This window comes from Ursus arctos, unplaced genomic scaffold (genome assembly GCF_023065955.2).
Source record: "Ursus arctos isolate Adak ecotype North America unplaced genomic scaffold, UrsArc2.0 scaffold_34, whole genome shotgun sequence".
Classification (NCBI taxonomy): domain Eukaryota; kingdom Metazoa; phylum Chordata; class Mammalia; order Carnivora; family Ursidae; genus Ursus; species Ursus arctos.
In genome coordinates, this window is record NW_026623030.1 from 2,745,340 (window position 1) to 2,769,662 (window position 24,323).

General features: G+C 53.1%; 1 gene segment (V, D, J or C); it reads right to left on the reverse strand.

Moving 5' to 3' along the window:
• Positions 1–13,312: 13,312 nt before the first annotated feature.
• Positions 13,313–22,623, reverse strand: LOC113247060 (immunoglobulin lambda constant 6-like). The segment is given in 3 exon segments: positions 13,313–13,761; positions 15,127–15,245; positions 22,424–22,623. Coding segments are annotated over 3 exon segments (639 nt in total).
• Between the last annotated feature and the right edge of the window lie 1,700 nt (positions 22,624–24,323).

Here is a 24,323-nt window from a genome sequence, read left to right on the forward strand (position 1 = left end):
AGAGGAAGTATGTCAGCAGTGGCTCTTCTGGGTGAAGTATGAGGGCTGCATTTTTTTCTCCTGTTTGGTTTTCTGTACTTTCTACATTATTTGACTGAGCTGTTGTTATTTTTAAACTAAAGGCCAAAATGAATAAACTGTATTTTAAAAGGAACTCAGAAAACAAATAAGGCGATTGTCCGTCCTGTTCAGCTGAGCTCATCACACTCGATGGCCTCCACCTGGGCCTGAAGTTCGGGGGCCCCAGAGGCACCCCAAACTTTTGTGCCAGGATGGCCCCGAGTTAGAAGAGAAATATCTCCCCGGGCCTGGATCTCTCCTCCCAAGATTAGCCCCTCCAGGTCCTTTGGCTGACTCCCAAACCTTTGAAGGCACAACACCGAAAGTGAGCCCTACTGTCGACTGCGGGCTTTGGGTAAGAAGGCCATGTCAGTGTAGGTCCATCACCCCTCCAGGGGGGACTGATCACAGTGGAGGCCGTGCATGTGGGAGGGGGCGGCGCACATGGGAAATGTCTGCACCCTCCTCTCAGTTCTGCTGTGAGCCTAATACTGCTCTAAAAAAGTCAAGTGTTTGAGAACAGTCAGCTGGCCACAGGTGCAGTGTTCCTTCCAGACTCTCACTTCCATTGCATCGATCCTTTGCACCAGTGCTGTGTGGTTGTGGTTCCCGTAGCTTTTAGTAAACTTTGAGATTGGAAAGTGTGAGCCCTCCAGCTTTGTTCTTCTTTTTCAAGATTTTTTTTTTTTCCTCTTCAGGCTCCTTGTATTTCCGTATGATTTCAGGATCAGGCTTTCCATTTCCATAGTGGAAGAGGCCACTGGGATTTGGGTTGGGTTTTTTGTTTGTTTGTTTGTTTTTTAAGATTTTTATTTATTTATTTGACAGAGAGAGAGAGAGAGAGCACAAATAGGGGGAGTGGGAGGCAGAGGGAGAGGGAGAAGCAGGCTCCCCGCTGCTGGGAGCCTGATGTGGGGCTTGATCCCAGGACCCTGAGATCATGACATGAGTTGAAGGCAGGTGCTTAACCAGCTGAGCCACCCAGGTGCCCCTTGGGTAGGGTTGTTAAACCCGCGGAGCAGTTTGGGAAGTTTTGCCATCTTGACAATAGCAAGTCGCCAATCCGTGAACAGATGGGATGGGATGTCTTTACATTTATTTAGGTCTTTTCAAATTTCTTTCAGCAACGTTTCATAGTTTTTGGTGTACAAACCTCACACTTGCTTGGTTAAATGTATTCCTAAATATTTTATTCTTTCTGATGTTATTGTAAATGGAATTGTTGTCTTAATTTCCTTTTTGAGATTGCTCATTGCTAGTGCATAGAAATACAAATGATTGGGGCGCCTGGGTGGCCCAGTCGGTTAAGTGGCCGACTCTTGGTTTCGGCTCAGGTCATGATCTCGGCTTAGGTTTTTTTTTAATTCATCCCGAAGTATTTTCGATATCACTTGTGATTTGTTTCTTCGATCCATTGATGACTTAGGAGTGTGTTGTTTACTTTCCACATATCTGTGAATTCACAAAATGTCCTTGTATTATTTATTTCTAGTTTTATTCCCAGGAAGTCAGAGGAGATACTTTGTATTATTTTAATCCTTTTAAGTTAATGCGATTTATTTAATAGCTTGACAAGTAGTCTATTCTGGAGAACGTGTCATGTGCACTTGAGAAACGTGTGTTCTAGCATTGGGTGGAGCGTTCTGTGGGTTTTGTTGGGTTGTAGTTATCAGATATGTTTTATAATGTTATGCAAGTTCTCTCTTTTTAAGCGAGAAAGGGGAGGAGGGGCAGAGAGAATCCTAAGCAGGCTCCACGCCCAGCATGTAGCCCGACACGGGGCTCCATCTAACGACCTGAGATCATGACCTGAGCCGATATCAAGAGTTAAATACCTAACCAAGCAAGCCACCCAGGCACCGCTCCTCTACGTTCTTATTAATCCTCTGTCTGGATGTTCTGTCCGTTATTGAGAGTGGAGTATAGAGTCCTCCAACTCGGATTGTAGAATTGTCAGTGTCTCCCTGCAGTTCTCTCAGTTCTTGCTTCATAGATTTGGGGGCTCTGCAGTTGGATGCATATATGTTAATTGTTAAATTTCCTTGTGGATTGATCCTTTTATCCATATACAATATTTTTCTTTGTCTCTTGTAATAATTTTTGTCCCAAAGTCTATTTTGTTTGGTACTAGGATATGGTCTCAGTCACTTGCCCAAGGTCGGGCACTTGGAAAGTGGTGGAGTCAGGACTAGAAGCCAGGTCTGTCCAGGCTCCAAGCTCAGGCTCTTCCTGCAAGCTGTGATCCAGCTCTGGGGGGAGTCAGCTCAGGGACCTGCAAGGTCCTTCCACACCTGGAGCGCACCTGGGAAGCCTTCTAGAGTTCCGAAAGCACCTTCATGCCTGTCTATCCTTTCAGTTGACTTCCCAACCGCTGAGCTGGTGAGGTGGGCGGGGCAGGTACTGACCCACATCTTGGTTGCCTGTGAGGGGACAAGGCTTAGAGACATTGAGGTAATGACAGCCCCAAGGTCACACTCGAGTCAGCATCACCATCAGAACCCAAGTGTGGGGTTCAGTCGCTGCTTTGCGCAGAGCTGCCAGGCGCCAAGGGTCTGTGTTTCTCACGGTTGGGATCTACCCACCCACCCACCCACCTGTCCGTCCGTTCACACATCCAAATACCAGCCTATCCGTGACCTACCAATCCACCCGCTCACCTGGCTCTCCGTCAACCAGCCCTCCCTCCACCCACCCACATATCCTCAGTCATCCACGTATCTCCATCTGATCACACACGCACCCACCCACCCACCCACCCACCCACATATCCTCAGTCATCCACGTATCTCCATCTGATCACACACGCACCCACCCACCCACCCATCCATCATTCACCCCCCACACATCTATCTACTCACCCATCTCTTCCTTCCTTCCCTCATCCACACTGTTTGTTGGAGGCCTTGCAGTCCCAGGTACTGAGCCGAGGATGAGGGAAAGAGTCTGCAGACCCAGGAAGGAGCTGCACCCATGGGGGCAGCAGCTTCTCCTTTATCAGTGAGGGTCCTGGAAGGAGGAGGTGAGAGTCCCTGAGGTCCAGCCTCCAGGATCCCAGGATTCAGAGGGGAGCTCAGGGAGGCAGTCAGGGGGCAGTACCAGGCCCAGGCGGGGTGGGGGAGGGGGTGGCTGTAGGGGGAGGGCTCTGCTACTCCCTCCTGTGAGCTGCACAAATATCCAGCTATAGCCCTGAGTCTTCCCCGTCCCCTTCCTGGGCCACACCTGGCTCTGTTTGCCACCTGTCCCACGCCTGGCTGACCATGGGCTTGGTTTCTCTTCCCCTTACTTCTCCCCATTTATCACCTTGAGTTCTGGTTTAGGTCAAAGTTAGGATTAACTTTAGCTTGGGGGTTCCCAAGGTGGCCAACAAGGCCGCCAGAGTTGGGGAAAGCCACTCAGCCCAGCCCCCTTCTGCTTCAGGCCTCCAGGCCCCTACAGGCCCAGGGCCTCCATGCCCAATGCCTTCATTTAGGAATCTTATGTTTTCCTGGCAGGCTGGCCCTTGGAACCTCTCACCCAGCTCTCCTTGAGCAGAGGGGAAGTCTGGGGTGCAGAAAGGGGAAGCAACTTGCCTAGGGTCACACAGCATGTCAGAGGTGTCCCCTGGGCAAGAGCACAGATGACAGCAATAGCTCGTGGTTGCTGAGGGTCACCACGGGCCAGGCATGTCACAGGCATCGTCTTGAATCCCCACACCCACCCTGTGGGGGAGAGACAAGTTATCTCCCCCTTGTACAGATGAGAAAACTGAGGCCCAACAGAGGGGACACAAATCACCCAAGGTCAAGGGTAGAGAATGGCTGCATGTGGGTGAAGACCCCTGCCTGCCCGACCCTGGGATCTGGGCTCCCACTGCAGAGTCTCCCCGAGGCCCTTTGCCTGCTGGCCTTCCCTCCTCTCAGCCGTGGGGTAGAGGGACTGTCACTGGGGTGTGCAGTCCTGGCTCAGCCTGATGTCCACTCTTGGGCCTCCTTTCTGCACCCCTGAAAGGAAGTTGGGGCCGCTGAATGATAGAGGGAGCTCAGCCCACGTGAGCATGTCTGGTGCCTAGCAGAGGGCAGCTCTCCATACAGAGCAACCCTGTGTGAGCTCAGGCGGGCCCCATCCTCTGCTGGCCTCAGTCTCCCCATCCATCAGATGGGAGGCCCCAGGCTGGGAGTTGGGACAAGCAGGAGCTGCTCCGGCTCACTCTGGGATGTTAACCATTTTGACCCTCAGCTTCCCTACCTGTGAAATGGGATGATGATCCTGGCTGTCAGCTCACAGAATCCTTGAGTGGCTCAGCTGAATACCATGTGTCCCCATGTTTTGTAAGTGCTACAGGGACAATAGGCCACTCACTAAGGTCTCAGGGATCAGCTGCTTTTGGAATCAAAGATCTAGTCATGCTGAGGACTTCAGGGCCCTGCCCCTGCCCCTCTGCTAGGCTCCAGGCTCTGGACACTCCAGTCTGCTGGCTGGGCTCAGCATGTGTGTTCATGCCCTTGCCCTGTCTATCCCCTGCCTGCGGCACTGACCACTCCTGTACCCTGGAGAACTCCTGCACGCCCCTGGGACCCTGCCCTGACCTGCTTCCCAGCATCCTTGGCACGGCCCTTCTCTGCCGGGTGGTCACTGTCTACGTCTGATTCTCCTTCCTCCCAAGGCAAGACCCAGCCACGTGGCACAGAATCCAAGGGCTTTCTGGGTGGTGAACAGGATGGTGGGCCAGGCGGCACGGGAGACGAGTCCGGGGTCTTCAAGGTGGAGGGGTCAGGGGGCTTCAGTGGAGCTGGAAAGCACCAGCTGAGGGGTGCTACAGTCCCCCTCTGTGCCCTTCCTCATACTGCGCCCCCCCAGGATGCCCTCCCTACCTCTGTCCTTCCAGCCCTGGGGGTCCAGCTCCCAGGCCCTATTTTGAGGTTACCAAAGTTGCCGCTGCTGCCAGACCACCTTTGCTGACTGCTTAGGACCCCCAGTATCCGCCACCCCTTGTCTTCCTTGTAGGGGGTCTCAGTGATGCCATGAGCTTCAGCAGGTGTCTGGAAAAGTGTCCCCAGGGCGCCCCAGTGCCACAGCCCCCTACTCCCCGGGTAAAGAAGCATGTTCCAAGTCCCATTTTGGCCCCAGCTGGGCCAGTCCCATCTTGCCTGGGACACAAAGAACCAAGAGTCCTATACAGGGCAGGCCCCAGGAGGCCTCAGGGAGGGTTCATGAATGGAGGGGCGGGTGGTCAGATGAGTGACTGCCCAGTCTCTTGAGGGAGAGCCATGCTTCTGGGTTCCCAGGTCAGCGATTAGGAGGGTCCCCTTTCTCTCCCGCTCCCCGTACTTGGCCCAGTCCCTGGAGTTCCAGGTCTGGGAGCAACTGCTGAGGTGTGATGCAGGGTCCCACATCCAGCCCCGCCCAGCCATGCCCGGTCAGGGCCCCTCTGAGCTCCAAGTGTCTGCCAGTGTCCCTTGGTCAGAGGCAGCTCCATGCCTGGAGTTTAAAATGGTGCTAAAGGGGGCCCCCCGAGGAGGGGGCAGGACCCACATGAACACAGATTCTGGAACAGAAGACGCCACATCTGACTGTTGATTGGTTGTGATCTTGAACCCTGGCCGGCTCGGGCCTGGGCACAGGGCTTGGGCAGCCTTAGTGCTGGGATGCGGGCCCCTTCTCCAGCTGGGCTTGTGGAATCTTCTGGAGCTGGACCCCTTCCCACTATGGAAGCTGGAGGTGCCTGCTGCTGGGGCTGTTTTGGGCTTCGGGGACTCTTGGTTTCACCAAGCCAACTGCACTGGGGTGAGGGTGCCAGGCCTGCGGGAGCCCAGCCGCGGGCCGGGGTGCTGGCCTGAGGCCGGCTGGGGTTGGAACAGCGCAACGATAACGACAGCCACAATCAACCACAGAGACAAACTAAACATCCATTTAACATGATTGTCGCTCCCCTCCCTCCAGGGGTGAGGTTCCATTATTGTCAACCAGGCTGCACAGAAGGGAAACTGAGGCCCCAAGCAGCCAATTCCAGCTACGGGGACCGTGCCCCCAGTCAGGGCTCCTCCTGGCCCCTGGCCTCCTCCAGCTGCGTGGGTGGGAGACCCCGGCCAGTTGCCGCCTGGCTCCTTCACCCCACTTTATTTCTCCAAGGCACAAACCACATCTCCTGTGCCACACCGCCCACATTACTGTTAGACCTGTTTCCATCTCCCCCAGACGTGAGTGGTCCGAGCAGGGCCACGTCTGCCTTGCCCCCGCTGTGGGCCCACACATGGTGGGTGCTCAGGGAAGAGACGCCGAGCAGGCGACTTTGCTCTGGGTCGTGTCTACACCGGCTCATCCATGCTGGGCCTCGGTCCACACTAGAACTGAGGTGGAGCCCCTGTCTGACTAGAGACCCCCGAGGATGGGGCTCCCCTGGCTGGTCTGGGGTCCCACCCTCTCCAGCCTGCTCTGTCCTGCAGCCCCGGGCCCAGCACCCCTTCCCTCAGAGAGCCGCGCTCTACCGCCTGGCCCACGGCAGCCTTTCTGTCCTCTGCTGGGAGTCAGGCAGGGGCTGGCCGCCCCTTCCTCTCTCCTCCCAGGGTGGTCAGGAGACCCCACATCTCCCTACGAAGGACGGGCACCTGGTGAGGACACACGGCTGGTCCCGGCTCCAGACCACAAAGCACCAGGCACAGCGCATACTCAGTGGACCCTCGGTGGCCGTCAGCCCTGCCATCAGATGTCCTTGGGCTGGATGCTGAAGAGCAGGAAGGCCCTGGGGCCGAGTCCAGGGTGTTCATGTGGCCACGGGAAGAGGGTGTGACTACGGGGGGGTGCCCTGGTGGGTCATGCTGACCATCAGCCACTCTGTCCCCAGAGTGGACACAGGGGCGTCTCATGACCCCGGCTCTGTGACACTGGGCACAGAAGTCACCCCGACCTGTCCCTGGTCCCTGTTCTGGTTCCCCAAGACATTCTGCCTGATTCCTGCTGGGTTCCCGGGGACAAGGGCTGCCAGAGCAGGGGTCTGGGTCCCCACACATGCTGTATTGTCAGGATCACACCCGGGGGCTCTGGCTGGGGCCCACAGAGACCAGGAACCCCATGGTGACCATGGGGTGTGGCCCCTGGTGAGGTCAGTCTGGCGACTGCGGGTCCCATCGTGGTGCCTCTGTCGAGGCTGGCCCACAGAGCACCCGATGGTGCTGTGCTGCGGGTGTGTGGCGCGGCTGACCTCGGGGCTGGGGGCTGGCCTTGGCCCCCCACCCCCATGACAACTCGTTACATGGAGCACCATTCAGTCATTCAGCAAACAGTTATGAGCTCAGATGATTAAAATTTATCATCAAACTGTGACATTTCTGGGAGTGGAAGGGGTGCTATTAATAATTAACACCAGGACACAGGCCTGAACTGGGAATGTCCAGGAAAATCCAGGACACAGGTCCCTCCCCTTCCCCCAGAGCCTGCCCTGAGCCTGGATGTTCAGGGGGAGGCCACCACTTGTGGGATTCCTGTTCAAACAGAATTATGTTGCTGTGGTCCCAGGAGACCAACTGGCTTTTTAGAAAAACTGATCCAAGGACTGGCCGAGTCCCAACCCCACTACCTTCCATCAGAGATGAGGCCATGTGTAATTCCTCATGGTGACCAAATGGGAGCAGTCACCTCCCTCTCCTCCCTTCCCCCCAGGGCCCAGAGCTGACACCTTTCTTCCCCTGCCCCCAGGTCCCTCTGCCCTCCCCTGCCTCAGGCTATTCTGGGCTCTGGCTTTTGGGCTGAGAAGGAAGCCACAGCCTCCCTCCCCCCAATCTGACTCAGTCACAGTCCTGTCCTTTAGCCCAGGCCTTCAGCAGGAAGGAGGCCCGGAAGGGAGGGGGGTGCCCAGGGTCCTACAGCTAAGGCAGGGCGGGGCCAGGTCAAGCCCCCCTCCCGGGACCTGTCACTCTTCTCCATCCTGCTGTGGACCTGTCCGCCTGGTGCCCTGGGGCCACCACTCCTTCCAGGGAAGGATGACCCTGCTCTGAGCTGGTCTGGGCCTCAGTGCGACCCTCCTGGTCAGTGACCTTCAGTGAAATGGGCAATGACAGCCCTGACTGGGACGTCAAGGGTCCATGAGGGGCTGTGAAGCGCCTGGAGTGGTAGCCAGTGACTGCAGCCAGGGGCATTCAGCTCACATTTCTCTTGGTTCCATCTTATTCTAAGTGAGCGGGAAGATGCTTGGGCTTCATCAGGTGCTCCCTGGGCTGAGAGCTGATCTGGGGGCTCAAGGATGAGAGTGGGGTCAGCGGTGGTCTCCGTAGCTGTCCTTGGCCATGAGCTCTCTCGTCTCCTTGCTCCCGGCCCTGGCCCACAGCAGTGCTCGCTGAGGGATTGCTGAATGAAGGAGGGTGTGAATGAATGAATGACATGTCACACGAAACATGTCAAGCCGAGGACGGGTGGAGCCGAGGAAAGAGCCTGAGGGGCAAGGACAGCAGGAACTCACCTTGTGACCCCTGGCAGCACCCCCGTCCCATTGTCAGAGCCTCAGCTTTCTCGTCTGTGAAATGGGTGCACAACACCTACCCCTGCTTTGTTCAGGAGTCTGTGGCCCTCGAGGGGCTCTGACATCCTCAGATCTCAGCCTCCGGGGGAGCTTGAACTCAGTGTGCTGGAGGGTTCATGGGCCTGCTGAGACACACCCTGGGTGTGAGGACAGGAGTGTGGGGCCTGCACTGGGAACTTGAGAGTCAGAGGGAGGAGGCCTCTGGAGAGGGTCAGGAAGTGGCCTGCACTTCCCTGAGCCTGTGGGCCTAGTAGAAGGAGGGGGTAGGTGGGAGACCCCTGGGTCCCTGGCTGGGGCGCAGAGGGCCCGCTTCCAGTGTGTGGAGCTGACTGACCCCGTGGCTAAGAAGTTGCCCGTGAGATGCAGAGGGATGGGCACAAACCCACACACTCACAGCCGGTCACACCCGCAGCTCCAGAGCTCACACACACAGACACACACACACACACGCATCGCCCCCACTCACACACAGTGACACTCCTGCTGCCACCCTCACCACGTTCCCGGGCTGACCTTTCTCTCACCGTGCTGAGGACAGGGGGCTGAGGAGCCCAGATTCCCCACCCCACGGATCCTTAAGGAGATCCCTGATTTCTGGAGATTGAGGGGGTCTGTGTGCTCAGCACCTTCTCCTGGCCTGGTGTAGTCGTGACGTCCTCAGGAAGGAGGGTGACCTTGGGGTGAGGGAGTGGCCTGGGTGCCCACCATCTCTGTGGCTCTGACCACCTGGACCTCAGCAGGCCCGCAGCGCTCTGGAAGCCTCCGGCTCCTCATCTGTGAGGTGAGGGGGTACTAGTACCCGCCTCCCGGGCTGGTCTGGGCATCACATGAGGAAAAGCATGAGCCTCAAGCAGCCCTCAAGCAGGGGGTCGCCGATAACCCGTCCACGGCCGCTGCCTGCAGTGACCCACCTGACCTACCTCCGCCAGCCCCCCGAGTGCAGGGGAGGAGCGGCACCCCAGGGGCCCAGCACAAAGGACTGAGGTGCTGGGGCCGGGTCCACTGCCCACCCCTCATGCCAGAGAGCGGTCAGCACCCCAGACGTCCGGAGCCCCACAGCACCACCCAGAAAGTTCCCTGATGGACCCTACTTTTCCCAGTAACTTCCAGGGTTGAATGGAGAGAATTCAGAATAAACATGCGTCCCCCTCCCCCAGAAGATGGCAGGTGACTTTCTGAGCCACACACCTGAGACAGTACCCCATCTTTCTTTGGCAGAGCTGGGACACGAGTGGGGGAGTGGCTCATAGGCCCCGGAATACTCAAGGGGCCATCAGGCCGACTGGGCATGAGCTGGACGTGCAGTGGGTGCAGGGCTCTGGGACTTGGTGCCAAGGGTCCGTTCTGGATCCAGGGTCAGGAGCCTGCCTGGCTGCGCCTCACCGGGCCAGATCAGGGGACTATAACTGGGTAACCATCCCCCCCGCCCCACCAGGCCATGGTGACGGGGTGGTAACGGAGACAGGAACATGGGAGGGGGGCGCCCATGCAGAAGCAGCCGTAGCATCCTCATGGTCATTGACGTAGCCTGAGGCTGCCGGGTGGTTATCTCTGTGTGTGTCACAGCCCGATTCCCATCAATGGGGAGGCATTGGGTAAAACACATCCCCACTTTTTACTACGGTACGAGATGCCTGCCCTCAGCACTGAGACACCAGTTTCCCCCCGGCAGGGTGTCCTTCTCAGAGAAATAGTGAGGCACCTATTTCCCTCCTTGCACTGGTTCCTGGGGAGCTCAGAGCTTATTTTGCTGGTGCCCAAACCTCCTGGCAGGCCTTGTGAGCGACAGTTTCCTTCCTGGCTTCCTCCTATTCCTCTCACATCTCTGAACCTGCCTTCTGGTGACGAATCAAAGTGACCCCCAGATTTAAGAGCCTGTGAAGCCAAGCTACTGGGGTGTCCTGGCCCCCATGGTTGGTCCAGCCTGAGGGAGCAATAGGGCAGGGGGTAAACATGGGCAGAAGCTGAGCTGGGCGGGGTGGAGAGGAAGGGGGCATAGGGGGGCTCGGGCCAGGAGCAGAGGGAGTCCAGGCCAAAGCAGGGTTTCCAGGCTGAGGAAAGAGAGGACATCAGAGTGTAGAGGGTCCCCACAAGGTCAGGCAGGCAGGGCTTATCTACAGGTCACCAGCCATGGCGGCTCCGACCAGAGAGGCAGCAGGGAGTCGGCATGGTTCTGTGCTGAAGGAAGAATGGTGGAAGGAGAGGACAGAAGGACTAAGGTTCTAGTGACCAGACTCCTCATGTCCCAGGGAGACTGTGAGCCTCTCCTCTTGGGCTACTTTCCCACTGGGTGCCTAGGATCCCATGCATCTCACCCTGAGAATCCTGGAGAGGTGGCAAATTAAATACGAGACCCCCCCCCCCCAAAATTAGCAGAGAGCATGAATTCTGATTGACAAAAGGACATTTTATTGAGAGCTGATTGGGTGCTGGGAGCAGGGCTGGGGATGACAGGCGTGAGCCCTGGTTAGAGCCCCCCAGGTCTGTCGGGAGCATCCCAGTGCCCCAATCAGGGGAGACCTGGCACCCGCTCTTTGGTCTCAGTCCCTCTGCAGGTTCACCTGTCCTCATAACTCGCCATCCCACCCCTGAGCAGTCTTGTTCCTGGCTGGCATCAGCCTTGAGACCTTAGAGTTTCTAGAGAAATCCATCTGTCCTCCAGCAGCAGTCTCTCTGAGATCTCCCCCAGTAACTCTCTGTAGTATCTACGTATAGGGCTTCTGTATTTGGCTTGGTGTCTGTCTTTCAGGCTCTCCTCCCTTCCAGGGAGAGGCTTCTTTCCTCACAGTACCAGCCACTGAGACCCCAGGATTCCAGGGAGGACCTTAGCCATTAACCAGGAGGCCATGGGGAACCATGGGCAGTGGGTCCCAAGACCGCTGGGGGTGGACATGGTCCACACAAGAATGGTAAATGTAGGGAAGGAGCAGAGGGTGGGCTGTCCTGTCCTGCTGGCCTATCTTTTATATTCTGGAATATTCTCTGGGCTATTCTGGGTAAGAATGAAACTACCCCATAAGGAAAACTAAGATTCCTTCTATCCCAGAGGCCAGATGAGATGGTCAACTGGAGAAACAGCTCTGAGTCACAGCGAGGAGGGGCAGGAGGAGGTCACTGGAACTGGCCCATCCTGTCCCCACCACGTGCTTCAGAGTGGGAGTAGGCTACAGGGGGTGAGATGGCCAGACAAAAAGATGAAGTTTCCAGAATGCCAGAGCAATTCAGATCCAGTCCTAGACTGAATGTAAAGGAGAGAAATTCAAATCCAAATTTCACTTTGGTCCCCAAAGAGAGAGAAAGCACGGTCACCTGAGTCCCTCTACTGAACACATAACACAGCGACACAGCCTTGAACACAACCCTCTGTCATCCCTGAAACCCCACACCCCCGACCCAGGGCCACACGCAGCTGCTTCGGAGGCTCAAAGTCCAGCCTCTTCTTTGTGGGGGCTGGTCTGGCCCATGGGAGCTTGAAAGGGCCCCCCCCCCACCTGCATCTTCAGTTCCTTGGGGGGTGAGCCTCCCCCCATCCCCAGCCATGGAGGGGTAGGAGGGACTGTCTGAGTGACATATCTCACCCCAGGTAACTTCCCGGAAGGAGCTCTGTCTATGGCTCCGCTTGCTTGGGGAACGCCACCTGGAAGAATGGACAGTCCTGTTTCCAACACAGACATGATGGGGCCTGTGCCCTCTGCTGAGTTGAGGTCCATGGAGGGTTCTGGATGCCACCACACATCCTAGATCCATGCCCCACATGGCCATGTTTGCAGTAGTAGGTGTGTGAGTGTGTACTAGTGCATGCATGTGGGTTTACGATGTGTGTGTGAGTGTGCAGTCTGTCTGTCTGGGTTAAGAGGTAAGACCCTACATCCTGAGCTAGCTCCTGGCACAGCAGTTTACCTGGTTCTCAGGGCCCATTCCCAACACCGAAGAAGGTGAGTCAGTCTCCCAGATTTGTCCAGGGCACAATCCAGAATCTGATCTTGACGTTGAACTCATGGCCTCGGTAACTACCCATGGAAACTTTGGTTTAGTGCTTGTGATTGGGTGAAAGTCCAATGACTTTATAGGGTCCCTGCCTCCCAGGGACCTTGAATACAGCTGGGACCCCCATGACACACGTGGGAGGAGGAGCCCTCAGTGGGAATGTGGGATTGAGTGACTAGGGTCCAGGGACTGAGGGTCCTTTAGTGAGTATGACAGAGATGTCTGTGGGAGAGGCACAGGACAGTGTCACTGGGGAGGCTGGAGTAGGGAGACTGCTAAGAAAGGGGGGATGCTCTAGGCTATTGACGATGGGGAAAGTTCATATGGGGTAGGAAACCAGAGAAAACATGGCGTCGAGTGGGTGAGTGGGGGCCTACAAGGAAAGGAGAATGGGACAGCTCAGGAGGGAGCTAGACCCTGATGGTGAGGCCCCAGGTCCAAGGAGGAGCTCAGACATTATCCAGGAGTACACAGGGAACCAAGAGCAGTGGGCTTTGGTACTGTTGGTGACCTATGTGGTCCATGCAAGAAAAGCAAGCATAGAGACATGGTGGAGGATGGCCCATCTTGGTTCTGCTGTTGGTATCTTCTGTTCTGGAATAATCTCTGGCAATTCTGGGTGAGAGTAAAACTACCCCTCACAAAAACATGACGATGCCTTCTGCTGACTCCTTTCCCACAGGGTGAAAAGAATCGTGTTCACATTTGAGGATGATAGAGTTCAGGACACAAAGTGTTAAATGCAATGAACAGAGAGCCACAATTTCCGACTGAATAAAGAACATTTTATTGAGTGTTGACTGGGTGCAGGGAGAAGGGCTGGGATGACCCTGGTGGGAGGGCAGATCCTCCTGGAGGTCCTGTGGCTCCAGGCCCCCTTGGGTGGGGGAGGGTCTCAGGGACCTAGGAGCACTCTGCAGGGACCACCTTCTTCTCCACGGTGCTCCCCTCGTGCGTGACCAGGCAGCTGAAGCTGCTGTGAGATTTCCACTTGTCAGGCGACAGGCTCAGGTAGCTGCTGGCCACATACTTATTGTTGTTCTGTTTGGAGGGCTTGGTGGTCTCCACGCCCTGGGTGATGGGGTTGCCGTCTGCCTTCCAGGCCACCTTCAAGCTGCTAGGGTAGAAGTCACTGATGAGACACACCAGGGTGGCCTTGTTGGCGCCCAGCTCCTCAGAGAATGGCAAGAAGAGCGTGACCGAGGGCGCAGACTTGGGCTGACCTGTGTGGGCAGAGGTGAGAGATGCGGAGACAGTCCAGGTGTTGGGCAGCCCTTCCCTCATCTACAGCCTCTGTGACTGTTCCCATGATGGCCATGCTTGTTCACCCAAGGGACTCTCTTTTCCACTCCAGCCCTGGACAGCAGGCAGCCCCCCATGCTCCCAGCAGCTCTTCCACATCACCTCTCCCAGATGTGAAAGGTGCATTTGCAGCCTCGGTTTCCTCCCCAGCCCAGCATCTGGTCCCCGTATCACATCATTCTTCTGGATCTGGGTGCTTCTCCTGTGAACTGGAGTCCCCTACCCAGCCAGCTAGGACAACTGTGACGGTGTGCATGGAGGTCATGAGCCCTGCACCAGGTGGGGCATGGAGCCCCCGTCTCCCTCAGGAATGGCTCTGTTCCTGCCTCCTGGGAAGGCTACGTACTCCAAGGCTCTGCTATCTCCCTCATCCCTCCTGCCCCGACCACAGGACCCTTCACTTCTGCTGCCTTCTTGGGGCTACTCCTTGCAGACGACAGGCAGTATGGTCCCATGGCCACCCCAGCACCTCTGATGACTCCTGACTTTAAGGGGCAGCTGTGTATCTCTGAGCCCCCACTCGCTCCCCACTTTGTCATCTCTTAAGTCTAAAGTACCCTTTGAGGAAGGCAGGAGACCATCTCTTGGACAGGTGAGACACCTGAGGATTATGGGGCTCCAGGTACAGGTAAGGCTCTGCCCCATGGGACCTGCTCTTTTCTGACCAACATCCTGGGAGGGCTGTGTTTCTGGACACTTTGTCCTACATCACTCATGTCTCTGTCCCTGTGTCCTCACGGCCTAGCAGAGACCCTCAGCACTTCAGCCTAGAGCAAACCAGACTGTTCTGTTCCCCTCCCATGGGTCTCCACTCGGGCTGCCCCTCGTGTGCCCAGAGGCTGGGCTCACAGCCCCAGCCATGTCCCCAGCCTCCTGTGTGGCCCTCCTAGCCTGGATGGACATCAAGCCCTCAGCCAAGACCCCAAGGGACTCTCTCTAAGGCCGCCCCAGTGCCCCTAGTCAGAACCAGCCTTGGATCCCACACAGGTGCCTGCCCTGGAGGAAGGGAAGGAATCCCCATTTTTGGATCACCACCCCCCAAGCGTAGGCCCCTGGAATCTGGACACATTCAACAGTCAGCTTCTAAAGGTAAATGCTTGTACTATTGGGGTCCTTATTGCTGGTTTCCCTGAGACCAATCCACTTCCCCCAGATCCCACAGATCCGCTAGAGGGTCAGTCCTTAAGGCTGGAAGGGCAGACAGGAAGCAAGCCCCAAAGAAAAATAACTTTCCCAAGACAACAGAGGGGTGGGACAGGTTGGGAAGTGTGGTGAGAGCCACTTACCTAGGACGGCGAGCTGGGTTCCTTCACTGAAAACAAACCAGGGTGACTGAGATTCGGACCAAAACCCACCGGGCCAACACCTGGGGCCTGCCCCCTGGGGGCCAGGCCAGAACAGGAACCTGTGATGGGCATAAGGCTGTAGCAGGTGGGGCTGGGCAGCCAGCCTCCTAGAGGCTGTGGCACACCTGGATGAGCCCACAGCCCAGAGGTGTCCCTGTGCCCAGCCCCCTGATTGAGGCAGACTCCACCCATGTCTTGTATATGTCCCTTTCCAAGGCTGTCCTGATCATCTCTTAATCCTGTGCTGACCGTGAAACTGCATGGAGTAGGTGTTCAGTAAATCCCTGAGTGCCTCGTCCTCTCATGTGGTGTGGCAGAGCAGGTCCTGAACTGGCTCAGACCTGCCTGATGTCTCCTGGCCTCATTTAGAGCTTCTGAGGGTTCCTCTCCTACAATTTCTCATAGTCCAGCCAGGTGGCTTCCTCCCTGGACCTACTGGTTGGTCTGAGACTGGGCCATTCCTGAATCATAGTACTCCCATGTGAAGACCCCCCACTTTTTCTCTACACATCAAGACACAATGCAGTCCCACCTCTTTGATGAAGCTTTCTCTGATCTCTCAGACCACTGTTTTTCTGTCCACCTCTCTGTCTATCTGTCCATGTGTTCATCCATCCATCATCCATCCATCCATCCATCCACCCACCTATCCATCCAACAGTAGCTCCAGGCACCGTTTCATATGCTGGGACATAGAGGGTCTCCCTGGCTTTCATCTCCATCTCTCCTTGAAAGCTCTCAGGTCAGGGCCAACAAAGCCCTCTTCCTGGGCATTTCCCTAGTTCCTGTTGTACATTATGTCATTACAGGATGCAACACAGAGTCAGCCTCTCTTTTCAGTAACTCTCTTCCTGTTGGCACCTGAGATCTCCCATCCTCCTCCCCTGACTTCCCTTTCACCCCTGCCTGTGCATGGCAACTGACTCCCAGACCGGCACCCTGGGTTCTCCTTCTTTGCCATCTTCCTACATTATGGATTCCTACTACTGCCCATTGGGTGAGGCTTGAGTCTATTCCAGCTCCAAACCCTCTTCTTGATTCTCCCTAAATTGCCTACTGACCATCTCCAGCTGGATGTTCAACAGGAATCTCAAACTCACCATAACCAAATGAGACTGACCACGTTTCCTCCAAACCAGCTCTTTTTCTGTCCTCATCTTGTCACATGTGACCATGAGTGCTCTCACTACCCAACCCTCAGGCCAGATCTATAGCTTCAATGCAATCCCAATCAAATTCCCAGCAAATTATTTTGCTGATATTGGCAAACTGATTCTAAAGTTTATAGAGGGGGCAAAGGACTCAGATTACCTAACACAATATCAAAAGAAAAGAACAAAGTTGGAGAGATGACACTACAGGGCTTCAAGACTTACTATAGAGCTATAATAATCAAGACAGTGTGGTATTGACATATATACAGACCAATGAGATAGAACAGAGCACCCAGAAATAAACTCTCACACATACAATCAAATGATTTTTGATAAGGGTGCCAAGACCATTCAATGGGGGAAAGGACAGTCTTTTCAACAAATGGTGCTGGGAAGCATAGATATTCACATGCAGAAGGATGAAGTTGGACTCTTACCTAACATCATATACAAAAATTAACTCAAAATGGATGCAAGACATAAATATAAGAGCTAAAACAATGAAACTCTGAGAAGAAAACATAGTACAAATGCTTTACAATATTTGATTGGCAATGATTTCTTGATATGACACTAAAGGCACAGACAACAAAAGAAAGACTAGACAAGTTGGATTTCATGAAAATTTCAAAATTTTGTATATCAAGTGATCCTATCCACAGGGTAGAAAGGCAACCCACAGAATGAGAGAAGATATTTTCAAATCATATATGTAATAAAAGGTTAATATCCAGAATAATAGGAAATTCCTAAAACCCAACAAGAAAAAAATAAACAACGCAATTCAAAAGTGGGCAAAGGACTTAAACAGGCATTTCTCCAAAGAAGATATACAAATGCCAGTAAGCACATGAAAGATGCTCAAGATTACTAATCATTAGGTAAATGCAAATTAAGACTACAATGAGATACCACTTCACACTCATTGGGATGGCTACTATTAAAAACAAAGTAGGAAATAAGTGTTGGTAAGGATGTGGAGAAATAGGAAACCTTGTGCAATGTTGGTGCACAAATACCGCATGATTCCACTTAACGTGAGGCATTTAGAGTAGTCAAAATCATAAACAACACAGTCTTAAGTTATCAATGGGTCAAAGAAGAAACTACAAGTGAAATTAAGAGATACTTTGAGATGAATGAAAGAAAACCCAACACACTAAAACCTATGGGTTTCAGTGACAGTGGTGCTCTAAGGAAAATTTATAGCTATAAAAATGCCTCTATTAAAAAGAGGAAAGATTTCAAACCAGTAATATAAGTCTATCTTAACGAAATAGAAAAAGAAGAGCAAGTTAATTCCAAAGCTAGCAGAAGGAAGGGAATAATAATGATTAGGGTAGAAATAAATTATTAGAGAATAAAAAACAATAGCGAGAACCAGTAAAACTAAAAGCTGGTTCTTTGAAGTCTAGCAGCTTTGAGAAACATTTACCAGACTGACAAATACAAAACAGAGAGGAGATTCCATTTATTAAAGTCAGAACTGAAAGTTGGGACATTACTACACACCATGCAAAAATGAAAAGGATTATAAGGAAATAATATGAACAATGGCATACCAACAAATCAGATAACCTGGTTGAAATGAACAAATTCCTAGAAAGACACAAACAACCCATACTGACTCAAAAAGAAATAGAAAACCTGAACAGTCCTATACCAACTAAAGAGATTAAAATGGTAATCAAAATCCATTCCCACAAAGAAAAGCCCAGGACGCTAAGGCTTCACCGGAAAATCCTACCAAATATTTTTATGTATGCATGTGTGTATGTACAAAATATTTATTTATTTATTTATTTATTTATTTATTTATTTATCATTAAAGATTTTATTTATTTATATATTTAGAGAGCACATGCATGCACATGATTGGGCAGTGAGAGGGAGAGGGAGAGAGAGAGACCCTCAAACAGACTCCATGCTGAGCACAGAGCCCAAGGTGGGGCTTGATCCCACAAACCCGAGATCATGACCCGAGGCAAAACCAAGAGTCAAATACTTAACCGACTGACCACCCAGGGAAACCCTGCACCAAATATTTAAAGCTAGTTTAACACCAATCCTTCACAAGCTCTTCTGCAAAATAGGAAAGAAAGGAACACTTCCTAACTCATTCTTTGAGAATTACTCTGATTTCAAGACCAAAGACATCGCAAAAAAACCCACAAACTGATATCCCTTATGAATACACATGCAAAAATGCTCAACAAAATACTAGAACAGTGAATCCAACAGCATATTAAAAAAATCATACACAAGTGGGATTTATCCCAGGAATGCAAGGGTGGTCCAGCTTAAGAAAATCAATCAATATAACGTATCATAATAATAGAATGAAGGATGATAGCCATATGATCATCTCAATGGATGCAGAAAAATATTTGACAAAATTCAACGCAATTTCATGACAAAACACTTAAAAAACTTGGAGTAGAAGGGAACTGCCTCAACTTTATAAAGACCATCTATGAAAAATCCACATTGAACATCATATTCACTGGTGGAAGACTGAAAGCTTTCCCGTCAAGGTCAGGAACAAGAAAAGGATGTTGATTTTTGCCCCTTCCGTTCAACACTGTACTGGTGAATGGCTAAACAAAATGTAATACATTGAAAAATGGAATCCTCAGCAGTAGAAAGGAACAAGCAATTGACAAATGGGATAAGCGAGGTGAACTGCAAAGGCATACTGAACTGCAGAAGCCAGACTCAAAAGATTCTGTACTGGGAATATTATTATTCAGTTATAAAAAGCAACAAACTATGATTCACCCAACAATCTGAATGGACATCCAGAAAATTAAGCTGGGTGAAAAACGCTAATGACCAAATGTTACACACTATATAATTTCACTTATAGAATAATCTTGAAATGACAAAATTAGAAATGACCAAATTAGTAGTTGCCATGGGGTCAGGAAGGGACTTGGAAGGGAGAGAAGTAGGAGTGGCAATAGAAGGGCAAGAAGAGGCATCTGTGGTCAGGGAAATGTTCTGGACCTTAACTGTATCAATGTCAATATTCTGGTTGTGAAATCTTACTATAGTTTTATGAGGCATTACCATTGGGGAAAACTGGGTGAAGGGAACATGGGACCCCCTTTATTGCTTCTTACAACTACATGTGAATCTACAATGATTTCAAAACAAAAAGTTTAATTTACAAAAAGGTAGTATACTGCACGGTTCCATTTATACGGTAGTCTGGAAAAGGCAAAACTATAGCGTCACAGAGAGATCAGTGGTTGCCATGGTTGGGGCAGAGAAAGAGACTGATTACAAAAGAGACACAAAGAAATTTTGGGGGGTGATGGAAATGTTCTCTATCTTGATTGTGGTGGTAGTTACCTGACTCTATGATTTTATTAAAATGTATACAACTACTATACCAAAAGGAGGGAATTTTACTCTGCATAAATTAAAGTAAAATAAAAATAGAAATCTTTATTATGTGATTACAGTCACTATATCTATCTATCTATCTATCTATCTATCTATCTATCTATCTATCTATCATCTATCTATCTATCTATCTATCTATATAGTGAGTTTATTATTCTCTTCCATGGATATACCATAGTTTATCTTCTTTTATTGTTGGACATTGAGGGGGTTTCTACTCTTTCCTCTGAACACATGTACAATATTTAGCTGAAGTTCTGATTATTTCCTCAAGATAAATTTCTAGAAGTGGAATAACTACTTGGTTAAAAGGAATGCAGATTTTTATGAATCTTGACACATGGTGTCATTTGTTCCAAGAATTTCGTCTTCCACTGACCATCCGTGAGAGTGCCCAGTCCTCCCCCGTCAACCCTCTGGTACCATCACTTTAAATTCACTTGCCAATTTCACAGGTGATCTAAGTCATTGTGTGGACAGTCTCCTCTCTGCAGCTCTAATCTGCTGTCAGAAAATCCGGAGCCATTTTCCCAAGACACAAATCTGACTCTGAGAGTCCCTTACATAAGTCCCTCAAGGGCCTCAGGAAAAACCATGGGTGCATGAAACCCTCTGCGGTCTGCCATTCCCCTTCCCCTCCTCTCCCCTCCCCTCCCCTCTCCCAACCCCTGCCTCACTCTCCTCTTAGCCTTCGCAGCTCCCTTTGCCTGGAGACACCCCATCACTGGCCAACAGCGTTTCATCTGTAAAACCAGCTTGGTCATTCCCCCCCCCCCCACCACCTTACTGCTCCAAAAATTGTCTATAGGTCTGTCCTCAAGACTGCACATGACCCCCTTGGTTCAGGCCCATCCTGAACCCATCCCTAAGTGGCCGGAAGGGAGTGGACCTCCTTGGGGGGGGACCAACGCCTTCCAGACACCCCTTCTCTTGGACCATTTTGTTAAGGTACAGGACACGCTGGTGCAGTCACAGCGTTCTCCTAACTAGCTAGCAAAAAAGCCAGGGGGGCATCCTGGCTCCTCCCTTTCCTGTTACTCCCACTTTCTCAATCTCCAACTACCTGTGGACTCTGCCAGAGACACCACCACACCCTCCTCCAAGTCTATCTAGCCCTAGATTCCCACCCTCAACCACCCAAGTCTGGTCATGTCCTTTCCTTGCAAACATTCCCCAAGATCCCCCAGATGAAGTCTGTCCTCCCGGGATGGGTCCTCCAGGTCAGGGGCTGGTACCTGTGTGGCCTTCTCTCTGACCATCTTGGCCCCAGTAGCCCCTTGTTCCAGCCCTGCAGACCACTGGGAGCTTCCTGGGCGTTCTGTGCCTGTACCACCTTGCCGTTGTCCTTGCATGTGGTGGCTGCTTCCCCCGCCCCCTCTCCCGCTGGACCTTGAATTGGGGCCCAAACTTGCTCCTCTGGGATCCCAGCTCCAGCACAAGGCCTGACCCAACATGGGGGCTCCATCTCTCCTTGTGTTTCCCTGGGCCCTGCCGGATGCTGAGATGCCAGTCCTTTCCAACCCACACATGCTGACCCGCCCTCCATGGCCGGCCTGCTAGTACCAAAGAGAAGCATCGCATCCTGTTCTAGCCCTTCACCACAGCAACCCCACCATCCTTGGGCTGGGTGTCAGGCTACAAGGCCCTCAACCAGTTAGGACCCCTCGCTTTGCAGGGTAGGCACTTGAGGCTGGGAGGGGCAGACCTGTCAGCCCAAGTTAGGAGGTGGGGGTGGGAAGAGCTGGAGGCCATCGGGCTTGAGTGTTGGGGTCTGCACTGGCTGTGTGACATTGGGCAGGTCTCCTCAGTTCTCTGGACCTCTATCCTCATCTGTAAAGTGGGGGTGACAGTGAGCTCTGCCTTGTAGGGTTGCCGAGGGAGGTTCTGCCCCTAAAGTGATTAGTGCCCACCGTGAACGTGCTGTCGGGTCACTCATTATCATAAGTGGACCCCGATGCTTGGCACTTCGTCCAGGGACTTTCTACCGCACTCAGAGAGGAGTGGGCTGGGCTTACTTGGAAAGTGGGGGCAGACCTTGGCCCCCCACAGACCCTCGCAGGGGCCTTTCCCACGGAGGCGCTTGCACCATGGGTGGGATCGAGTTCTTAGGGGGTCGGTCGCAGGAGGCGGCCCTAGCCGAAGGTCCTTGGCTGAGGGTCCGGTGACCTGGGGACAGCAGGGAAGGCCCACTCTGACGGAAGAAGCATCGGCTGGAGCCTGCACCCTAGTGCTTCAGGGAGTGGCCCCTGTCCAGCAGGGGAAGGGCAAGGAGGGGGCTAAGAGGAGGCGGCCTGGGAACCCTGGCCCAGCCACAGCACCCTCTACCCACGTGGGTATCCTGCCCCTGCCTCCTGTTTCTTCCCTACCTGGAAGACCAGGGTGAGCTGAGGGAGGCACTAGCCTTGGGTGCAAAATTTAGGAGTGCCAAAAAAATTCAGTAATGAAGATAAATAATAATTTAATACAATACTGAAAAAAAAAACCCTAAGGCAACCGAATACACCCTGGACGAAATGTCAACACTTTATATAAAGCCAGGGTCTGTCCAGACTGTCCCTCTTCTTGCCAATTCTTCCTTGTCCTTATCCCCCTCACAGCTGCTCTGTGCCTCAGTCCCAGTTCTGGCTGCAAAGACCCTCTCCTCCCTCACTCACATGACTCACTCAGTCCCTTACCTGTCCCACAGGCTCCGAGAGCTGCTTCCTGCTGGGGCTCCAGGGCCGGGGGTGCTGTTCGGTGGGCCTACTGTTGTTGGCGGCAGACGGCCCTGGGCGCCCACGGCCAAGCCCAGCAGCAGCAGGGGCCAGCACGGCTTGGGGCCAGGGCTCTGTCCCCAAGGGGCCTCAGAGCCCACCTGACCTGTCCCCGGCCTCATTTGCCCTCAGGGTCAAAGGACCTGCAGCCTTGAGCTCCCTGGAGGAGAGTCAGTAGGTACCCCGGTCCTCCTTGCTGACAGTGGCTATCCCAGTGTTCCCTGGCCCAAGTGGCCCGGTTCTCTGCCTGAACCTTCTCTCCAAGGCCCATGGCTGTTACTCCGGGAGGGGGGTCTCTCCCAGCGGGCCATTGGCCAACTGCCCTGCTGTGGTCTGCATCCAGAGCTCAACCGTCTCCCAGCACAGCTGCACGCCTGGTCTTGCCCCTGGGGCCCTGCCTTCCTTCTCAGAGGGCGCCTGGCTCTGTGGAGCCTCTCTCCTGGGACTGGAGAGGCCACGGAGGGCAGCGAAACGGTAGCGGAGCAGGAGTCGCCTGTGTTCAGTGGGCTGGGGCTGGGGCTGCTGTTCTGACAGCCCGGGGGCAGGGGTGGTGACAGGGGAAGGAAACAGGTGTGGTTTAGCAGGAAGCCGGTGTTCAAGTTCAGGAATCATGGTGCAATTATAAACACCGTGTTTAATGCACCACGTTCAGCACCTCATGGGTGTCGCCTCTCTCTCTTTCTGACACACTCACACCCTCTCACCCTCATAGATTTGATCCGGACGTCACCGTCGTGAGCATAGCGTCGGACCCTGCACGCAGTAATGGCTTCTGTGAGACCCCTCTCCCATCTCCCCAGAATGCCCATGCACTGTCCGGCCGGGAACCCCTGCTTCGGCGTGGGGTGGGCAGCAGCAGTGAAGAGGGACCGAGCCCCCGCATGGGGTGGCAAGAGCCTGGCTCTGCATTGGCGCTGCCAGGAGGGATGTCACCTCCGGGGGTCACCTCTGGGGCATCCAGGCCTCTGTGAGGTGGGGCTGGCAGCCACTGCCGGCCCTGCTCACTTTCAGGACCACGGCGGGGTCCAAGCTGGGAGATAATGGCTGTGAAAGTCGCTTTTTTGCCCTTGAGTTTTTAAAAAACTGTGGTAAAATATACATAAAATGACGTTTGCATCTTAGCCATTTTTAAGCACACAATTCAGTGGCATTAAGCACATTCACCCTGCCGTGCAAGCCTCACCACTCATCCCTCTCCAGAGCTTGTCCGGCTTCCCAGACTGAAACCCTGTCCCCCCCTTTTTTTTTTTTTAAAGATTTTATTTATTTATTCGACAGAGATAGAGACAGCCAGCGAGAGAGGGAACACAAGCAAGGGGAGTGGGAGAGGAAGAAGCAGACTCATAGTGGAGGAGCCTGATGTGGGGCTCGATCCCATAACGCCGGGATCACACCCTGAGCCGAAGGCAGACGCTTAACCGCTGTGCCACCCAGGCGCCCCAGAAACCCTGTCGCCTTGAAACACTGTAACTCCCCCTCCCCCTCCCCCAGGCCTCCCACACCTGCCATTCCACTTTCCATCTCAGTGAGTCTGACTTTAGGGGCCTTATATACGTGGAATCATATAGTATTTGTCCTTTGAACGTGTTTTTTAAAGATTTCATTTTATTTCTTTATTTTAGAAGGGGGGGAAGGGGCAGAGGGAAAGTGAGTCTGAAGCAGACTCTGCACGGAGCATGGAGCCCGACCAGGGGCTCGATCTCATCACCACCAACCAAGAGTCAGGTGCTTAACCGACTGAGCCACCCAGGTGCCCCTGAACGTGCATTTTTTAAAAAATGTAAATTCAATTAATTAACATATAATGTATTATTGGTTTCAG